The sequence below is a fragment of the Carassius carassius genome, chromosome 5 (genome assembly GCF_963082965.1).
Source record: "Carassius carassius chromosome 5, fCarCar2.1, whole genome shotgun sequence".
NCBI classification, from domain to species: domain Eukaryota; kingdom Metazoa; phylum Chordata; class Actinopteri; order Cypriniformes; family Cyprinidae; genus Carassius; species Carassius carassius.
In genome coordinates, this window is record NC_081759.1 from 34,681,496 (window position 1) to 34,700,987 (window position 19,492).

General features: G+C 36.1%; 3 protein-coding genes and 2 long non-coding RNA genes across 6 annotated transcripts; 2 read left to right on the forward strand and 3 right to left on the reverse strand.

The window, feature by feature from the left end:
* Window positions 1-136: 136 nt before the first annotated feature.
* On the reverse strand, window positions 137-4,459 carry LOC132141401 (transcobalamin-2-like). Its single transcript, XM_059550871.1, has 10 exons — window positions 4,202-4,459; window positions 3,961-4,018; window positions 2,894-3,077; window positions 2,532-2,701; window positions 2,031-2,183; window positions 1,547-1,719; window positions 1,297-1,471; window positions 922-1,102; window positions 643-761; window positions 137-511 (listed from the first exon to the last, which is right to left on the reverse strand). The coding sequence occupies exons 1-10, from the start codon at window positions 4,202-4,204 to the stop codon at window positions 450-452; spliced, it is 1,278 nt and encodes a 425-aa protein (XP_059406854.1). The 5' UTR covers window positions 4,205-4,459; the 3' UTR covers window positions 137-449.
* A 73-nt stretch (window positions 4,460-4,532) lies between these two features.
* Window positions 4,533-7,627, forward strand: LOC132141402 (coiled-coil domain-containing protein 117-like). The gene is made up of 6 exons (XM_059550872.1): window positions 4,533-4,668; window positions 5,145-5,357; window positions 5,454-5,501; window positions 5,577-5,843; window positions 6,282-6,428; window positions 6,756-7,627. The coding sequence occupies exons 2-6, from the start codon at window positions 5,224-5,226 to the stop codon at window positions 7,003-7,005; spliced, it is 846 nt and encodes a 281-aa protein (XP_059406855.1). The 5' UTR covers window positions 4,533-4,668; window positions 5,145-5,223; the 3' UTR covers window positions 7,006-7,627.
* Window positions 7,628-7,793: 166 nt separating this feature from the next.
* On the reverse strand, window positions 7,794-14,081 carry LOC132141404 (uncharacterized). The gene is made up of 2 exons (XR_009433895.1): window positions 13,994-14,081; window positions 7,794-8,717 (listed from the first exon to the last, which is right to left on the reverse strand). It is a non-coding gene; the product is annotated as an uncharacterized LOC132141404 (long non-coding RNA).
* A 62-nt stretch (window positions 14,082-14,143) lies between these two features.
* LOC132140443 (uncharacterized) lies at window positions 14,144-15,773 on the reverse strand. Its single transcript, XR_009433810.1, has 4 exons — window positions 15,520-15,773; window positions 14,916-14,971; window positions 14,726-14,832; window positions 14,144-14,270 (listed from the first exon to the last, which is right to left on the reverse strand). It is a non-coding gene; the product is annotated as an uncharacterized LOC132140443 (long non-coding RNA).
* A 50-nt stretch (window positions 15,774-15,823) lies between these two features.
* LOC132141405 (E3 ubiquitin-protein ligase RNF181) lies at window positions 15,824-18,935 on the forward strand. 2 transcript variants are annotated; one of them, XM_059550873.1, is made up of 6 exons: window positions 15,824-15,958; window positions 16,515-16,612; window positions 16,821-16,954; window positions 17,119-17,234; window positions 17,730-17,804; window positions 17,898-18,935. In XM_059550873.1, exons 2-6 carry the CDS (start codon window positions 16,527-16,529, stop codon window positions 17,955-17,957), a joined length of 471 nt encoding a protein of 156 aa, XP_059406856.1. In that variant the 5' UTR covers window positions 15,824-15,958; window positions 16,515-16,526; the 3' UTR covers window positions 17,958-18,935. The 2 variants fall into 2 exon arrangements, with proteins under 2 accessions (XP_059406856.1, XP_059406857.1); XM_059550874.1 differs by having other exon boundaries at window positions 15,925-15,943.
* Window positions 18,936-19,492: the final 557 nt, after the last annotated feature.

Genomic DNA, 19,492 nt, shown 5'->3' on the forward strand with positions numbered 1-19,492 from the left:
AGACTAGTTCGTTAGGGAAAATATGTTCAGTGCTTTGTCATTGTTTTCACCCATCTCCATTACTGTGGTGCAACCGCATGCAACCATGTGCTACAGTGAACATTTTATCTACATGGTGTGTTAATGAAGCCGCACATTTAAAAAATATTGGTTATATTTATTTTATATTTGTTTATCTAAATTCGTAGCAGCTGCAGAATCACACAAAAATAAATGTTAGATTTCAAATGATATATGTGTATTAAATCTCTAAGGTAAAATACAAACAATGTTAATATGTTACGATTCTTGCTTTCATGAACCTTAAAACATTTAGGCAAACTGAGGCAACAAGCAGTGAGGCAACCTTCAAAGTTAGAAATGAAATGAAACACAATTATATCCATAGAATTCATAAACATATTAAGGCGTCATCCCATTCATCTCTTCTCTTGCATCCAGCAGGGGAATCAATATCCAGTGTTCTTAATGGTGATTTTTTGAGCTAAATCAATCTTATAGTCTTTGATACCTGAAGAGAAAAAGCACAGTTATTAATATAGGACAGACCAAGATGATAAAAAAACAGTCCATAAGATACCATGCAATAAATTTTTATAGACAATTGCACTGTTACACCTATTTAGCGTAGAATTCTCTCACCCTGTGTTAAAGAAGTGCCGTCTGAGGATATATGCCAGTATCTACGATCAGTCTGACGTGCTCGTTCTTCATTGACCACACTGAGGAATGCTCCCCACAAGCTGTCCTCTGTGTTAAAGCTGTGATACATGGGGCAAAAGGGTTGTTCTTAATCAAAATTAATAAAAAAAACAGTAAAATACAGTAAATAAAAGTAAACAAAATAAATACAGTAGAAAAGCAAACAACAATTTTTGACAATATAGTACAAATAAAGCATCCTGAGAAATCAAAACTCACGTGAAACCAGTTTGTTTGTCTTGGAGAAGGTTGAGGGCTTCAAAAAGCGAGGAGCCCCTGGGTACATGAATGGAAAACACAGACGATGCACCGCTTGATCTAATAACCTCCACCTGGAGTGACACTTGCCTGTGACTTAGGAGGACTTCAGCAGGGGAATCCGCATCAAGAGTCAGAGTGTCTAAAGCAGGGATATCATGGAGCACATGGAAAATCAAAATGGAAAGTTAGAAACAAAAAAATACTAAAACTTAGTTTGCTGCTTACCATATACTATTTTGCATATAATATATAACATTGAAAATAATAACCTAGGACTGCAAATCCAATTCTGCTGACAATACTTAATTGAGCTTGCATGCAGGTTGTACAAACCATTCTCATTGCGGCATTCTTGGCTCTTCAGATGAAGGTAAGTACGTTGGTGTAGAGCAGGGAGGACTTGAGAGATGGCCATAGGGTTATGGTATGTTCCTTTCTTAAGATCTGCCCTTAAAGCCTCCATAGCAGAGCCACATTCCTCCATCTGACTGCCCATAGCTATCAAGGCCTGTAAGACAGAGAACATTGAGAACATGTCACTCAGATAAGGCTTTTTTATTTAACCAAATATCTTTATTCTTACCTGCACCGCCAATCCCGTACTGAACTCATTTTCCATGTGACCATCATCTCTCTTAGAGTCAAGAAGCCTCTGCTTAATGGTGGCAAGAGCCCTGTCTAGCTCTGCATTATCTTTAACAGCAATTCCCTCGTCTTTTAGACACTGCAGGGCCATGCCCGCCACTGCATGTGAGTCTGAAGGGTGAAGGAGGAAGTCATACTGGTTAGTGACCTCAGGACAAATGAACTTCCTTAAATTTAATACAAATGAAAGACACAACTGTGCTGGACATTACACTTAAATGTCTGAAAAATCTGAAATTTTTTGTACTTTGATGGTACTTTGCAGCCTTTTTGAAGTATGAAGGCTTTAGTTTCCATTCATTGTAATTACTTGAAATGTTTTGTGTAACACTGAATAAAGTAAGTCATATGGGTTTGGATTTACAGTGATCCATTTCTTTAAACCAATAATGAAAACAAAAAAAGAGTTGATTTAAGCTCACCGACACATAATGACTCGCCGTGTTTTAACTGTCTGTGTTCCACAGCATGAATGAGTTTTTGGCTGACATGTGTGCTGACTCTAACACCGCTCACACACAGAGCCAGAATGCCCAGAGAGTACTGGTAGTAGTTGGTCTTTGGACGGTGACTGACTGCAGAAAACAATATTACAATTAAAAAAGTACAGTACAAAAAAATGCATGCATGACATATATACCTGTAGATACAGATATTAAATAACACTTTTATTCAGCAAGGAAACAGTAAAATGAGTTTGACAAAAGATTCCTATTTCAAATCAATGCTGTTATTTTGAACTTCGTGTAAAAATTTACTAGTTTTCAGAAAAATATATATTTATTAAGCAGCACAACTGTTTCCAACATTGATCATATCACATATTGACTGTATTTTTAATCAAATAAATGCAGTCTTGTTGGTAAGCATAAGAGACATTAAAAAAATCTTCCGGACCCTATTAAAAAAAAATGTCCCCTTACATGCAATGTTCTGTTTTTCTTCCTCCATCTCTTTCTTGAGGTGAATGAGGAGAGACTCCTTCATCTCATTATGAGTGAGATGTACACTCTCCAGATCATGACAGGAAGACTTTAAAGCCAAGATGTACAGAGCTAGATGGCCAACCACTAACTCATTATTTCTGAGAGATCTGCAAGCAGATATATAAGCTAGTAATAATACAAGCAGAACCAAAATCAGTTGAAATAGAACAATATTCTAGAATAAATGACCACAGAACCAGAGCAGGTTGGATTTTTTTCCACTACAGTGACAGTCGTTCCTGAAGTAATTTACAGCTGTTTTAAAGTTTAATGAGAAAGGTGTTAAATGTGTTCCATACTTCTCAATACCATCATGAAACTCTGCCTTTATGCGGTTGAGATGTTCACTCTCTTTAGCTAGATTATGGTGTGTAGAGAGCCGCAGGGCGATGTGCACACTGGGATTGGGTAGAGTCTCTTGCGTGTCCACTGACTGCAGCAGCTGTTTATTGAAGGAGAAGAGAAGAGCCTCATGATCTGAAGCTGAAAGATGATAGCAAGAAAACAGAATATGAAATTAAATGCAGACTGTCATAAATGTTGCATCACTGTTCTCATTGACCACTGTTTATTCTTTTAAAGTGCCACTGTATAGTTGGTTTATTATGTTCACTGCTGTCTCAGCAATACAGGTCACAGCGACCTTTTTCCACCTACTCATTCAACCCATAAAACACACTTTGTCTTAGAATTGTCACAGTCACAAAAGAGAGGGCAAAGAACAGAGAGAAATGATTCTGAGCAGAACTTCTGCTGACAGGACAAACAGAAATTACTCAGTAAGAATATGCAGAATGTTATTAATATGGTAGAGTAATTGGACTACAGAATAGTGCATTACATGAATTGGTTACAACGTAGTACATACATTATTATTATATACACAGAAATAATTTATAGACTTTATAATTGTAGACTATACACAGGATAAAAAAAATCCATTAAAGATGATAAACTATAAAAAATAAATAAAAACATTTTGAAAAACATCTAAACCTGCAATAAAAATAAATAAATAAATGACACCAAAAAGTTTTTTGGACATATCGTATTTGTGTGGCAATCTTTCATTTAAAATAACTGAATAATATCTAAATATGGTAATGATTCAGTATCTTTGTATATACCAAAGAACCTTTTATGTACATAATTTGTACTATAGTACTGGTAACTGTTACAGTAATTTTACAGTAAAGGTATTGCACCTTACGCTTGCCCTATTTCTACAGCAATGACGGGATTTCTGTCATTTCCCCACCACATGACCAAATGAAGACTACAAATCAAAATCACATAAATAAAAAAAAAATAAAAAAGGGGGAAAAACAGAAAGAAAAGAAAAACTAAATGGTGCACTGAATCTTACCACAAGGTTTTCCAGCAGCCAGCGTTAGTAGCAGTGCACTCACAATGACAAGAGTAATCTGACAATGACAATACAGAAAAAAGGTGAAATTTGTTATTAAAACAGCATATTTTTTTATTATTTTTATTTATTGCTAGCAGTTAACTAATTTCTAACTTCTGATGAGTTTTGAGCTTAAACATTCTGTATCATACTAACGCAAATTCAGTCAATGTGCTTAGAAAGTGGTAGTGGTTCTTACCATTTTAAGACCAAGTTAGGTATCCTGTTGAATCCAGTTAAAAATGAGCTAACTGTCTAATAACACATTATGGCAGTAGAGGCGGAGTTAGTTACTCATCTACAGAGTTTGTAATTTTTTGTAACTTATTATCGACCTGTGCTCTCAATCTAAATCTGTTCTGAATTGTTTTCTTTTCACTTTATATATTTATTGTTTTGGTTAATGTTTCACAACAAGAACATTTCGCCTCTTTCTTCCCAAACGTGAGTTTGTTGGTTTGTTTACGGTTATTATAGCGCACTTCCGGTTAAAGAACTACAAAACCAACGAACTACAAATCCCTTGAAGCCCAGTTCACTTTCACACTGTTCTAGAAAAGCGTCTTAAAATCTAGGCTCTTGCAACTTCTCATGCCAGTTGTCTTGAGACAGGTTTCCACATTTCAAGCAAATTTGGCTTTCCGCTTTTGTGGTGGCGTTTGAAAGGTAAGTGTTTGTGTTCGTAATGGAAGAACAGACTGTGTTTTGTTGTGCATGTTGTGGGGCGTATGACTGGAGGATGTTTCAAACTGCAGCCAGCGATCTATTCGAGTTATTCTTATCCAGAGAAACAACATATTTCTAAATGGAGAATTATTAAATATAATTACAATCAAATTAAAAAGAAAATCAGAGCGTTACAATGTAATGGCCTACTGGGGAGGAAAATATGAAATTACCAAGTTCGGAATGAATTAGAGACCAGTTATCTTATTACATCTAGAACTCCAACTCACACCTGTAAATGAAAGTTTCGTCCTACTTAAAACAATAGCCATTCACTATTTAGGTATTTATCATTTATGTACAAATCTTTTTTGAAGGTAAAGATAAAATCTTTGAGTTTGCCTTAGTATTAATACTCAAGTCATGTTGTACTGAACGTCTCAAGCCATTGATTTATTCATTTGTCTGTTTTCCAGATTTTACTACTTCTGCAGTCACGCAGTGCGAATAGTTGCTGTTTAATCTGGATGTTTTCAGCCCATCTTCGGCTGGAGGATGATGCAGAGCACCAGGTCTGGAAGCAGCGAGCTGGAGTTCATCACATTCTCCCCCCTCGCTCCTTTTAGTAACCCTGATTTGGCCACAATCCGAGACTTCAGTCATCTGACAGGCGGATATATGACAAATACGTAAGTATTATGGTTTTGTGCTTTTACACAGTCCCCATTTATCCTATAAAATGAAGACTGCTCATCTTAGTTGTCTGTGCATTTTTATCTTAAAAGCTGGGATAGAAGATGCATGAGGAAACAGAGGAGAAGGACAGACGATGAGTGAGTAAACTATTTCCACTTATGAGATTTGCTCTATGCTGCAGTGGCTTTTTCATGACCCTTTTCCTTCTACAGAAGCTGCAGTCCTAAACGGCAAAAGCTGATGGGAGAGGAAGGAGCAGATGGGTATTCAAGTCCTAAAGTGAGCCAAAGATGGTCTGTGGAGAGTATCGCCTCTTCCCCTTCTGAGACCAGCCAGGTTCAACTGCATACTGAAACCGGGACAGAAGAAATGTGTCTGCCCTTTAGATCCACTCCGTCTCCACTACCCAGAGTTCCCACAGAAGGCTCAAGCATGGAGGTAGAGACCACTCAGAAGAGACTGCAGGAGATAGAAGACCGGTGAGACAGAAATGAAGATGCCATTAATTTAATTTCAATCATTGTGGCCTGGTTTCACAGACAGGGTTTAGGTTAAGCCAGGATTAGTTCAAAAAATCCAAATCCATAGTTCAATTAGGACCTTTAAGTATATTTTATAAACATGCCTTAGAAATAACACTACCGTTGTGCATCTTGAGACAAAACAATGGCAATGACATATTTTAAAGATCAGTCAGTGCGAGTTTCTTTCAGTTAAAACAGCCCAGACGTGCATTTTAGTCTGGAACTAGGTTTTAAGCCTGGTCTGTGAAACTGGGGGTGTATCTCTGCTTGTGTTTGTATAGTCATTGTTCAGAAATGAGATGTCTGAAAGCTCAATCTGATGTTATGCTACCTTTTAAAAAAGGTAATTTTTTATAGGCAGTCTTCCTGATGTATTGTGTGTGTTTGGTACAGGATAACTTTGGAGGATGATAGTGATGAAGAAGAACTTGATGTGGAACCAGCTCAGCGCAGACCAGTACTGGTGATGTCCGACAGCTTAAGAGAGGGGCTACAGCGGGGGATTGGTGACATTCTACCCCAAACAGTAGCGCAGTCATTGTACGTATCTTATTTTCATCCTGGCGTCCTGAAATGTTTGAGCAGCAAATCATTTTATTAGAATGATTTCTAATGGATCATGTGAAAAAAAAAAAGTAAATCACAGCTATATCAATAGAAAACGTATTTTATAATAATAATAATAATGATATTTCACATGATTGTTATACTGTATTTTTGATCATGCAAATGCAGCCTATATGAGACTTTTTCAAAAACATTAAAAACTTGAAAAATCTTCTCGACGCCAAATTGAGCTCATTGTAAAGAAATCATAGACAGTAAAGAAATCTAGCTTAGCACGGTCTTCTTCTCTCACCTCTGCAGGAGCTGCTCCTGTATGGAATTGGTGTTGTGGCGCCCCCCAGAGGACCCTCTCACCCAGAGGCTGAAGCACTCTTTACAGAAACAGCAGCGCAAGCAGTTGGCAGTGAGCAGACAGACTCCCACCCCAGTGCCACCTATCAGCAGCCCCCCACCCCAACCCCAGTTCACAGCACCCAGTGAGCAGACTTTCAGCCTGCTTTTCGGCAGCCCTGCGCTCCTCAACTCTGGAGAGGAAGACATGGAGTTATAGAAGGAAATCTTTACCAAAACCCTTAGCATCCTGCGTGTGAAAAAAAGCTTTGAACTTTATCAGTGCAAACAAGGAATTACCATAAGGGGAGAGAATGAGCAATTCATAAATGCTCATATGAGATTTGTTTTAACCTGCTGCTTTTGTAGGTGGGACCATATGTGCACTAGACTAAATATTCCTGTGGCTCAGTGGTAGAGCATTGCGTTAGCAGTGCAAAAGGTTGTGGGTTCAATTACCAGAGAACACACATGACAAAAATGTATAGCCTGAATGCACTGTAAGTTGCTTTGCATAAAAGCGTCTGGCATATGCATAAATGTAAATGGGTCAGTGGTACATTGGTTGAATGTGCAGTTGCAATTTCACATCCACTCCATTTGCTGTTGAAAGCTGTGAATATTCAAACACATTACAGGTTAACAATGCAAAATATTGTAGGTTTTTCTTTAGGCAGTTAGTAGTATTTCAGTGTACTGTCCATGTTTTTTTTTTTTTTGAAAGATTCTTTAGTTATGGAAAGTGACGATTGATGGATTTGATTAAATTAATGGGAGCTTGATTTTTGAAGTGTCACCATGTGCTCTTGAACGGGACAGACAGAGACAGCATCATTAATCTTTATAAAAAGATGCATGGGTATACAAATTGAAACCTATTGATTTCAGTTATTCATATAACCTGGTTCTGTTTTTCAGCTGAAGAACAAATAGCACTGGCTGCAATTATTAAACAACAGTAAAATAAGCTGCAAATTCATTTTGCCTGTGGTTTAAACATTAAACAAAAAGCATTTTGTTTGACCTTTTTGCAATTCATAGATTTTGCCAAATGTCAAAATATAAAAATTTTTAAATATTGACTATATCTCACACCGACAGATTTGTTTTTAAATAAAATCAGTTTGGAATTATACTTCTCTGCTTGTTTTTTTTATGCAGAAAAAAACATTCATACAAAATCATGAATTGTCTGCTTTGAGTTATGTTGTCAAATTTCAATAATAATTCATAAAAAAACACATAATAAAACAATTAACAGTTAAATTACCATTTGTAAATACTGTTTGCTACACACTACATCTGTTCATTATTTCACAGTAATCTCAATCACAATTCTAAGATCAAGAATTATAAATTTTATATCAAAGTTCACCGCTTATGAGCTTTGCAGAGGTAGTATTAAAGGGATAGTTCACACAAAAATGAAAATTCTATCATTAATTACTCACCCTAATGTTGTTCCAAACCCGTAAGACCTTATATGCATCGTGGTAACTCTCATGTATGTGCAGCAGAGAATGAAATGGAAGAGAATTGTTTTTCTTGTGCACAAAAAGTATTCTCGTAGCTTCATAAAATTACGGTTGAACCACTGATGTCACATGGACTATTTTAACAATGACCTTACTACCTTCCTGGGCAATGATCGTGGTAGTACCCTTGCTGTCTATGGAGGGTCAGAAAGCTCTCAGATTTCATCAAAAATATCTTAGTTTGTGTTCTAAAGATGAACGAAGGTTTTATGAGTTTGGAACAAAATGAGACGAGTAATTATTGAAAATTTTTGGGTGAACTATCCCTTTAATAATTATTTTCCTATAAAATTAACAATTTATGAACAAATTCTAATGCTGAAAGTAAATGTTAAATGGAGTTGGTCTTTGCTGGTAAGTGATCTTCTGTCCAATAGCTGTCCTGGGCTGGAGCAATCTGCAAAAAGAAACAAATATATATAATAATAATAAACTTATACAAATATTTTGATTAACTGAAATAAAGTAAAACATAAATGTTAAAATATTACACTCAAAATGTAAACTGAAATAAAATAAAAGCCAATTCAAATATATATATATATATATATATATATATATATATATATATATATATATATATATAAATCTATAACAACCATTAAAAATATTTATAAAGAACTATAATATATAAATAATACAAAAAAGTAGCGGTATACATTTTCTTTTTTATTCAAATTATTAATAAGAGCTGAAATTTGAAATTGAAATAAAATATCAAATGTTGGACGAAATTAAATGTTGCCTTGGCAACTAAGTGAAATAAAACAAGTTTAAGCTCAGGTATGAAAATTAAAGCTAAACAGTATTTAAACCAAATTTACATTTAAACATTTAAAGGGATAGTTCATCCAAAAATCATAATTATGTCATTAATAACTCACCCTCATGTCGTTCCAAACCAGTAAGACCTCCATTTATCTTCGGAACACAGTTTAAGATATTTTAGATTTAGCCAGAGAGCTCTTAGTCCCTCCATTGAAACTGTGTGAACAGTCTACTGTCCATGTCCAGAAAGGTAATAAAAACATCTTCAAAGTAGTCCATGTGACATCAGAGGGTAGGTTGGAATATTTAGAAGCATCGAAAATACATTTTGGTCCATAAATAGCAAAAACTATGTCTTTATCCAGCATTGTCTTCTCTTCAGTGTTGCCAGATCTCGCGAGACAAATAAGCAACCAGGCCTGTGAAAACAAGCCCAAAACAAGCAACTTTTTCAAAGGAGCCCCCTTAGGTTCCGGGATGAGAAAAATAAATAAACTGTGCGCACGGTTTTACAATCCGTGGGGTCGGATTTTAAACTGTGGGTACAGATTGTCAATTTACATCCATGTGGACAGATTGGTAAACTTAAAACTGCACACACGTTACAAGAGGGAGTTAAACCAACCTTTAACATTATTTAACATTAGAAAACTGATGGGATATCAAATATAGACTGATGTACCGAGTACATTATATACACAGTAAACATCTGATAATTAAAATTTGCACACACAAATAAATCATCCTGAATTCACAAATTCTTTATTAATTATTGCATAATAAAAACTCTCCTACAGTCCAGTCAGTCACCATCAGTCGCAACTCACGTGCATTTATTTAAAGTTTGTCACTCACTGACGATGTTTTCCTAACCAGAAAAAAAAAACAGATTGCCCTGCTCTGCCTCTGATTGGCTAGTAACTCGTTGCCATCTGGGTCAGAGCCAATAAGAAGTAGGATGTGGGTGTGAAAAAAACTCTGCTGAGGGAAAGGGGAGGGAGAGAGAGAACAGGCTAGAACTACAACGTTTAAATAACATATAGAAAATATCTGCTTGATAACTTATCATGAAGCTGGGAACAAGCCCAAATAAGCAACTACACTTTAGAAACAAGCCCAAAAAAATGCGACCCGCGACTACCAATATCTGTAAGCGACTTTACAGAAAAACAAGCCCAAATTCGCTTATAATAAGCAGACTTGGCAACACTGCTTCTCTTCCGTGTCTGTTGTAAGAGAGTTCAAAACAAAGCAGTTTGTCATATCTGGGTGACGAACGAATCATTCGATGTAACCGGATCTTTTTGAACCAGTTCACCTAATCGAACTGAATCGTTTTAAACGGTTCGCGTCTCCAATACGCATTAATCCACAAATGACTTGAGCTGTTACCTTTTTAAATTTGGCTGACACTCCCTCTGAGTTAAAACAAACAAATATCCCGGAGTAATTCATGTACTCAAACAGTACAGTAATGACTTCAAAAAATCATTATATACCAAAATTCACATTTCTACGGGTCAAAATTTTTCACAATTTTGAACTGACCGAAAAATCTACTTTTTGAACTCATCCTCGTCCGAATTGTTCGATTTTTACCAAAATTGCCTTAGATCACCTTCAGATAATTCTGGCAAAAAGTTATCAAAAGCTTTTTGATATATCAAGCTGTTTTCTTAAAGCCTGATAACGAATTTGATGAAATTTGCACAAAAATTAACATGAGGCTATATCTTCGCAATGCTTTAGTGGATTCGGAATAAAAGTTATGTATTATAACAAGCATGAGCTAAGGGCACATGAGTAGTTAAGATCGTAACTGCCTCGTTCCACACGTCATACGTCATTACGCTATTCCTACGTCACTGAGCATGCGCAGTACTTTCCAGTTTCGGTTTTCAATCCGATCAAGTGTTTACATGTCCTCTCGCTCAGATTACAAAAGGGATAAACCACCTCTTACAATCCGATCTAAATTTTAGTCAGATCGAGCCAATTCAATCCGATTGACGTGTTTACATGTGACATTTTTATTCTGATTGTGCATCTAGTCCTATTACGATCGGATTAGAAGGGTCCATGTAAATGCAGGTACTGAGTTGATCTCCATCTACAGTACACTGCTCTTCTTCCAATCTCTCTTTGTGCTCTGAAAACAGTTAAAAACATAATTGTACATGATCAATTATTAATCTTCATTAACTCTACTGACACTGATTAATACAGTAATTGTTTAGAGAATGCATTGAGGCCTCTGTGGGAATCATTCTTTTTGCATAAACTTCTTCTTTCAAGATGTCTCCTTCTTCTTTCAAGATTTGACACAGCACCTTCACTACTCGTCTCCTCAATGGTTCTCTCATCATCAGAGCTACAACACATACAGAGTAATAGCAAGGAATGGCTTTAATTGGAAATATTTGCATAATGTTTCTTATGAAAATATTGTACTGTTTCTTATAAAGATTAGGCAACTTTAGTGACCAGATAGAGGGCACATAATATAGCTACATAAAAACTTCCAATGAAACTACGCAAACATGGCAGTAATGAGTGTTTTCGCCCACAGGCTGCTTAAGTCGCATTTCTGAGTATACACCCATAAACAGCAGAATGGAATAAACACCACCACAGGACACATTATCCAAGCTGTCAAGACTGTCTCCAGACTTAAATTGAACTCCAGTTAAATTGTTGAGAAGTACCTGAAGGATTGAAGGTTGTTTTGAATTGAGCTGGTTTGTTCTGTACAGTATTAATTTACTCTGCTCAGATGAAAGGCTATAGTGGCACACACAAGAACAGACAAGATAAGTTCATATATTATGCACCAATTAATTATCTAAAAAAAATATATATATATATATATATATATATATATATACTACTTTTAACATTGCTGTGACTTATACACTACTGTTCAAAGGTTTGGGGTCTAAAATTTTCTTTGATAATAATTAGAAATGTATCTTGAACACCAAATCAACATATTAGAATGATTTCTGAAGGATCATGTGACTCTGACATTCAGCTTTGCCAGTACAGAAATAAATCACATTTTCCAGTATATATAAAAATAGAAAATAGCTATTTTAAACTGTAGTACTATTTCAGAATGTTACTGTTTTTACTGTATGTTTGATCAAATAAATGCAGCCTTAGTGACCGTGAAAGACTATAATTATCATTATTAATTTTTTTCCAAACCCAAACAGTAGTGTAATTTAGGTGCATCATTGCACATTACAAAAATGCGATTTCAGTGTGTAATATATGTATAAGAGTGAATTCAAATAACCCCCAATGCTGAAGTTTACAAGGAATGTAAAGAAAGAAAACACCATATTTGCCACTGTTTTCCTAGTCAGAGTTTACTCGATCAGCATATTTTGTGAAGCGTGTGCCTGTAGCGTGCATGCAAAATAAAAAAGGATTATAGCATCAATAAAATCACACATGCATTCAGCACACATGACATTTGACACACATAAGTCAATATGTTGCCCACACCTGTACTTGTCCTGTTGCTGATTGCAGACTTCAGGTGCTATCGAACCGGTTCTGAGCACACTGTGTCCAGATCAGTGTCTACAGTGACTGAATCAAAACTCTGCATGGGGATTCCTATCAGAGGACACGGCTTTATTTGAGCATGTTTTCTTTTGCACTTCTTCGGTCTTGCTTCAGTGATGTCTGTGGTGACTTTTAGAAAATTTGGCAATCATGCTTTAAAAACATTAAATTCCTTTTACACATCTACTGTATATGCTATAATACTGAACACTGACTACACATGACCGAAGTATACTCTTAAAAGTAAAAAGGTCATATATTATTCTATGAAGAAGCTTTAACATCTATAGAACCTTTCCATTGAACAAAAGGTTCTTTATAGAGGTAAAAGGTTCTTGAGATTATTAAAATGTTCTTCACGCTACAAAAAGAAAAAAATTATTTTAAGAACTGTTCACTGAAATGTTCTTTGGGAAACACAGACTAGTTCTTCTATGGTATTGCTGAAAGAAAAAAAACCTTTGGAATACAGAAATGTAAATGAAAGTGAATATTACATTTATATCCCATTTGTTAGTAACTTTCTTCATGTTTCTATATGTGACCCTGGACTACAGTGGGAAGTCGTGGCCTAATGGTTATAGAGTCGGACTCCCAATCGAAAGGTTGTGAGTTCGAGTCCCGGGCTGGCAGGAATTGTAGGTGGGGGGAGTGCATGTACAGTTCTCTCTCCACCTTCAATACCACAACTTAGGTGCCCTTGAGCAAGGCATCGAACCCCCAACTGCTCCCTGGGTGCCACAGCATAAATGGCTGCCCACTGCTCTGGGTGTGTGTTCACAGTGTGTGTGTGTGTGTGTGTGTGTTCACTGCTCTGTGTGTGTGCATTTCGGATGGGTTAAATGCAGAGCACAAATTCTGAGTATGGGTCACCATACTTGGCTGAATGTCACTTCACTTTCACTTTCAAAACCAGTCATAAGTAGCACAGGTATATTTCAAAATGGTGGCTTTTTCTTTTATGCCAAAAATCATTGGGATATTAAGTAAAGATCATGATGTTTCATGCAGATATTTTGTAAATTTCCTACCGTAAATACATCTAAACTTAATTTTTGATTAGTAATTTTCATTACTAAGAACTTCATTTGGACAATTTTAAATGCGATTTTCTCAATATTTTTTTTTTTTTTTTTTTTGCAAACTCAGATTTCAGATTTTCAAATAGTTGTATCTCAGCTAAATATCGTCCTATCTTACCAAACATCAATGGAAAGCTTATTTATTCAGCTTCCAGATGATGTATAAATCTCAATTAAAATAAAATTGACCCTAATGGCTGGATTTGTGGTCCAGGGTCACAAATATGAATGGGAAAATCCAAATGCAGACCTTCTACAGTGCTCTGCTGCCACTTGTCAAGGTTGGATGGTGTTTTATCATTGGTTGGAACAGTGCTCCCCAAGCTTGTGTCTTTACTCAGGAAAACAACTGCATTTACAAATAATAAATTAATAAAATAACATAAGAGTAAATACATAGGAAATTAAAAAAAAGGTACTAAAAATTTGATATGATTATTATTGCAGAAAAATGGTTCATGCTTACCCAAGAAAGGACATTCAAATCTCTTGGCGTTTGCTCCATGCATCCGGCTTTGGCTGTGGATCTGTTGATGGAATACAAAATCGGGACAAAATTCTACTCTGGCTATGACAAAAATATGTGAAAGTGAAAGTGACATGACATTCAGCCAAGTATGGTGACCCATACTCAGAATTTGTGCTCTGCATTTAACCCATCCGAAATGCACACACACAGAGCAGTGAACACACACACACACACACTGTGAGCACACACCCGGAGCAGTGGGCAGCCATGTATGCTGCAGCACCCAGGGAGCAGTTGGGGGTTCAATGCCTTGCTCAAGGGCACCTAAGTCATGGTATTGAAGGTGGAGAGAGAACTGTACATGCACTCCCCCCACCCACAATTCCTGCCAGCCCGGGACTCGAACTCACAACCTTTCGATTGGGAGTCCGACTCTCTAACCATTAGGCCACGACTTCCCGCTTTTTATTACACCATGCTTATCAATATTTCATCAGACTCTAAGTGCTTGACCAGTAGATGACTCAGTTGTGTGTCTATTACGTCCAGTAGTACATCACAGTGGTCATGGGACAATGCCAGAGGTATAAACCCATAAACATCAACCTCCTCATCCACATCTGAGAAGAAAAGTGATATACAGCAGTTTGTACTACAGCAGAAACAGGGTAAGCATGAAAGGGAAATCTCGATGGTTTCTGACCTACGGAGAGCAGCTCATCAGCGTTTTCTACAGATCTGTTGTTTTCCATCATTGTTCTAAAATTAGAAAATTCATCTCTGCATGAGAATGAAATATAGAATTCAGCTCTTTGGAATCTAAAGCATATGAGTTTAAATTAAAGTTGCCAGTTTTAAGGGGGGAGTTGTTGGGTACATGTTTTCCTAGGAAATGCAGCAGAAAGGGTCCCCAACAAACACCAGCGACTCTTAAAGAATCTCATAAAGTATAATAAATGTTAGATTATATCATGATCTCTGTCAGATATTATTGGGAGTTTGCCTCTTAGTAATTTAACAATAAACTACAAGACTTCACAGATTTCATATGAGGATAATGCAAAGCTGCATATCTCACATATCTGTATTTACTTATGTTAATTAATATGTACATTTATAGTTTTTAACAGTAAAATTACAGATACTTTTTCCTCTTGCTGGGAAGAAAAACTAACGTTACACACATAGTGCAGCATGGTTATATTCGTAGCTCTCACTGAATTAACAGTAATTGAATAAGTTTTTGCTTTTTAGCTTTCAGAACTCTCAAACACTGGCCGGGTTTTTAAATATTTTTTTACACTTACGTCAACGTGTATCCACTCAAAGTTTTCTCTAGAAACTGGTTTGGTCAGCAGAAATTGGTTGACATGTAAACATCCATGGCCCACGGCGTCATGGCAACCACACACACCCACTAACCGTCTTCAGGACTAGAAACCTGAAGAGATGTAGTTTTGTTTGTGCACAATGCAAAGCTTTTTAATCAAATCTATATGTGTTGCTAAGTTTATTTCCTAATTAAAAATAAACATTTATATAATTACCAGTGACGTACATCTGATGTATCTTATTTAAAACTAACAATTACAATAACAATGCTGGTGGATTTTTTTTAACCACACTCTGGCAACTCCAGTCCTTTCGTAAATATCGCGATAGAGTTGCTGTGTTCGCGCTGACAGTGCAGTGAAACAAGTTTCCATTCTGATGATTAGCAATTTCATAACTGTGGGTGAATTTACAGTAGGTCGAATTTCGTTTATTTCTATATATTAATATATTTGTTTAAACATTTAGACGAATAAGGTTAGTACATACTTTTTGAGATATATTGGTGTTTGGTAAATTAGAACTTTGAATTGTTATGCTAGCCAGCTAGCAGTGGATATTGTTTTCAGTAGCAAATATCTTTTCAAAGACGCTGGATCTGTGAAAAGCTCAAATCCAAACATTAACGCAGCTTTATGCCCAACTAATATGAAGTCTCTGCCTGTCAGTAAGTCTGAGAATAGAAAGAGTATAACTGTTACCTAACATTTTGACAATGTCTGCTCTTGAATAGTAAGTTAAGCAGTTTAAATGTAGTAAATATAATAACGTTAGCATCATCGTGAAATCGTCACTTTGTTGGATCAGTGTAACATTAGTTATAAATGATAGTGGCTTAAACTCAATTCTCCAGGCTATTTTTATATGAGAGTGAACTTGCAAATTCATTGTTTGAACCGATCCTGAACCTTCAGGTTTCCACAAACACTCTGTTAAATGTCATCCAGATGGTCTATGTGTTTATTATCAGGTGAAGTAGAAAATGGCCTCATATTTTGATGAGCATGACTGTGAGCCCACGAATCCAGAAGAACAGTACCGACAGAACGCCCTGCTGGAGCTCGCCAGGTAACTTACACGACAGTGCCACCTAGACCAACTTATGAATATTACTGTTGAAGGGCTTAATTATGTTCTGTTACACAACAACATAAGCATAATAGTAGTTAATTAGTATTTGTATGATCTAGTATTAGTATATTTATAGTTTTGTCAGCTATTTGGATAAGAATGTAATGATTTTGCTAACCGTTTTTTAACAACCATGCTGCTATAGGTCTCTGATGCAGGGTCTTGACATAGACTCCGGTTCATTTGATTTGTCGGATTGGGACCAGCGACTCCCGCCTCCTGCAGCCAAAGCTGTGGTTCAGAGTCTTCCTGTGGTCATCATCTCCCCTGAACAAGCAGGTTACGCACTACACATTCGTAATCATCTACAAACACATTCATAGAGGACATTATTGCAACGGGATAATTGGTAACAATTTGGCACTGGCAGTGAGTTTGATTGAATTATAATGTCTTGAATCATTGGTGTCCATGACTGTCATTCTTCATGTTTCATTTGACAGATAAAGCACTAAAGTGTCCGGTGTGTTTGCTGGAGTTTGAAGAGCAAGAGACTGTGAGAGAGATGCCCTGTAAACATCTGTTCCACACGGGATGCATCATGCCTTGGCTCAGTAAGGTATGTTTAGAGGTTTTATTTTCTCTATGATCCTCCTGTAAGCAAAATAGTGTTTCATTTGTGTTGTATTGTTAACCGTGTTTATCAAACTCTCTCAATCAAATCCTGAAGAAAACCTGTCACAGTTTCCACAAAAAATATTGAGCAGCACAACAGTTTTCAACACTGATAACAATTCTGAATATTTTTTTAAGCAGAAAATCACTATATTGGAATGATTTCTGAAGGATCATGTGACACTGACGACTGGAATAATTCAGCTTTGCCGTCACTAGACTAGATGCAATCTTGAATTATATTTAAACCGAAAACACTTACTTTAAATTATAATATAATTTAACAATAGTACTGTATTTTCGTTAAATAAATGCAGCCTTGGTGAGCATAAGAGACTTCTTTCAGAAACACGAAAGAATCTTACTAGCCCTGAACTTGGCTATGTGGATAATATTTCACGTTTGGTATAATCATAAGTGTTTCTACATAACATTACAGACCAATTCATGTCCCTTGTGTCGACTTGAACTACCCACTGACAATCCAGACTATGAGGAGTTTAAAAAAGACAAGGTAAGACTTAAGATCTGTTTAATGTCATTCTTCTTCTTCTGTGACCCCTTAAGAATATATCTGAGCATTTAGTGTGTTTGTTTGTGTTTACAGGAACGGAGAAGGCAAAGAGAACACCGACTAGAGGATCTACATGGAGCCATGTACACATGACCTCAGCACCTTCAAGACTTTAATATGGTTTCAACTTTCAGTTTGTTGGAAGTGAGAGTTTACTGCGCAGGGACTAGGCTTTGAAATGATTGCGTTTGTGTGTACTTGAAAACAAAGTTTTTAATGGTATCACTTTTAAGACTGCTTTGTTTGGCTATGCACTGAGAACTGTTTGTATGGAACTGTAACATAGCCCTATAGACCTTTCTGATTTCATTAAACCTTTTAAATAAAGCAGTTGTTTTTTGTTTTAGTGTGAAATTGTGTTTGTTCGCTCTATGATTTCATATTCATTCATTTTATTCCCTGAAGAGATTTCTTGCCTTTTAAGTACTGAAAAAAAATTGTGCTGATAAGCGATGCCATAGTTAATACAATAATTCCTAGGATGTACAGTGGCACACTTGTCACTGTAGGCGTGACTTTCCCAGTTAAGAAATGAAACCCTCCTTATGTAAAACGGTAGACCTCTACCTCATGAAAAATGTGATTTTTAGGTGTGTAAATTATTGCAATGATTCAACATGCTTGTACTGACTAATGATGGAGCAAAAACACTCTCTGAATTCGTAAAATGTTAAACTGTCTTTTCCATATTTTTAAATAAAAAGTGAGCTTTTCTAACACAGTTTGTATTATTTCAAGTGTTGAATTTGTCTTTAAATGATCACAGACAGACGTACAGATACACTTGTTTATTTTCCATCAGACATTTTGGTAATCCAATATAAACCTCTGTCAAATAAAAACTGAAATTATCCATAGATCTTATTTACAGAAGTAATGTATAAAAGAAAAATATTCTCTGCATTGTTTTTATTTCGATTTTGGAGTGTGAACCTCGCGTCATTGTTGTGTTCTTAACAGACGCACTGTGTTGATAAAAAATACTTTGATTACATCATTTAAAGGCATCAGAAAAATAACTTCTATCCAGACAACTGCTGAATCATCAACCTTGTAACATCAAGAAAGAAACATCAATGAAAATATCTGACAGTGTTTTCTTGTGACTTTAAATTCTTTGACCAAGCCTTATGTGTTCAAAATAGTCAGTTCAAATTGTAACATAAATAATCAATAAACAATCCTTACTCAACCTTTTGCTCTTAGGTGACCTATAAATGACTGATCTGCTATTCGGATCATATAAGATGCATTGACAAATATTGCAGGTAATTTATACCAATTGTAACTGGAATATGGCAAAAATGTCAATTTAATGAGGAATGACATCAACATTGACTTTAGGTTCATTTTAGATTTTATGCCCTTTTGTGTTTGTTTAAGCTTGACCCGTTATGTTACTGTACCTCTATATGCAGTTTGGTTTGAGCTGAATGTATTTTGTAATGAGCAACTATTATTACATTAAATGGATGGTTTCAGTTGTACAGTGCAGCCCTGTGAATATTCCCTTGCATGAGTGGAGTCAACAGAGATAAACATGTATTATGCCTAGAGACCACATCTAAATGTACAGTCTAATCACTGACATGAAATGCATCCGTCCCATTGAAGGACAGCAAACAGAC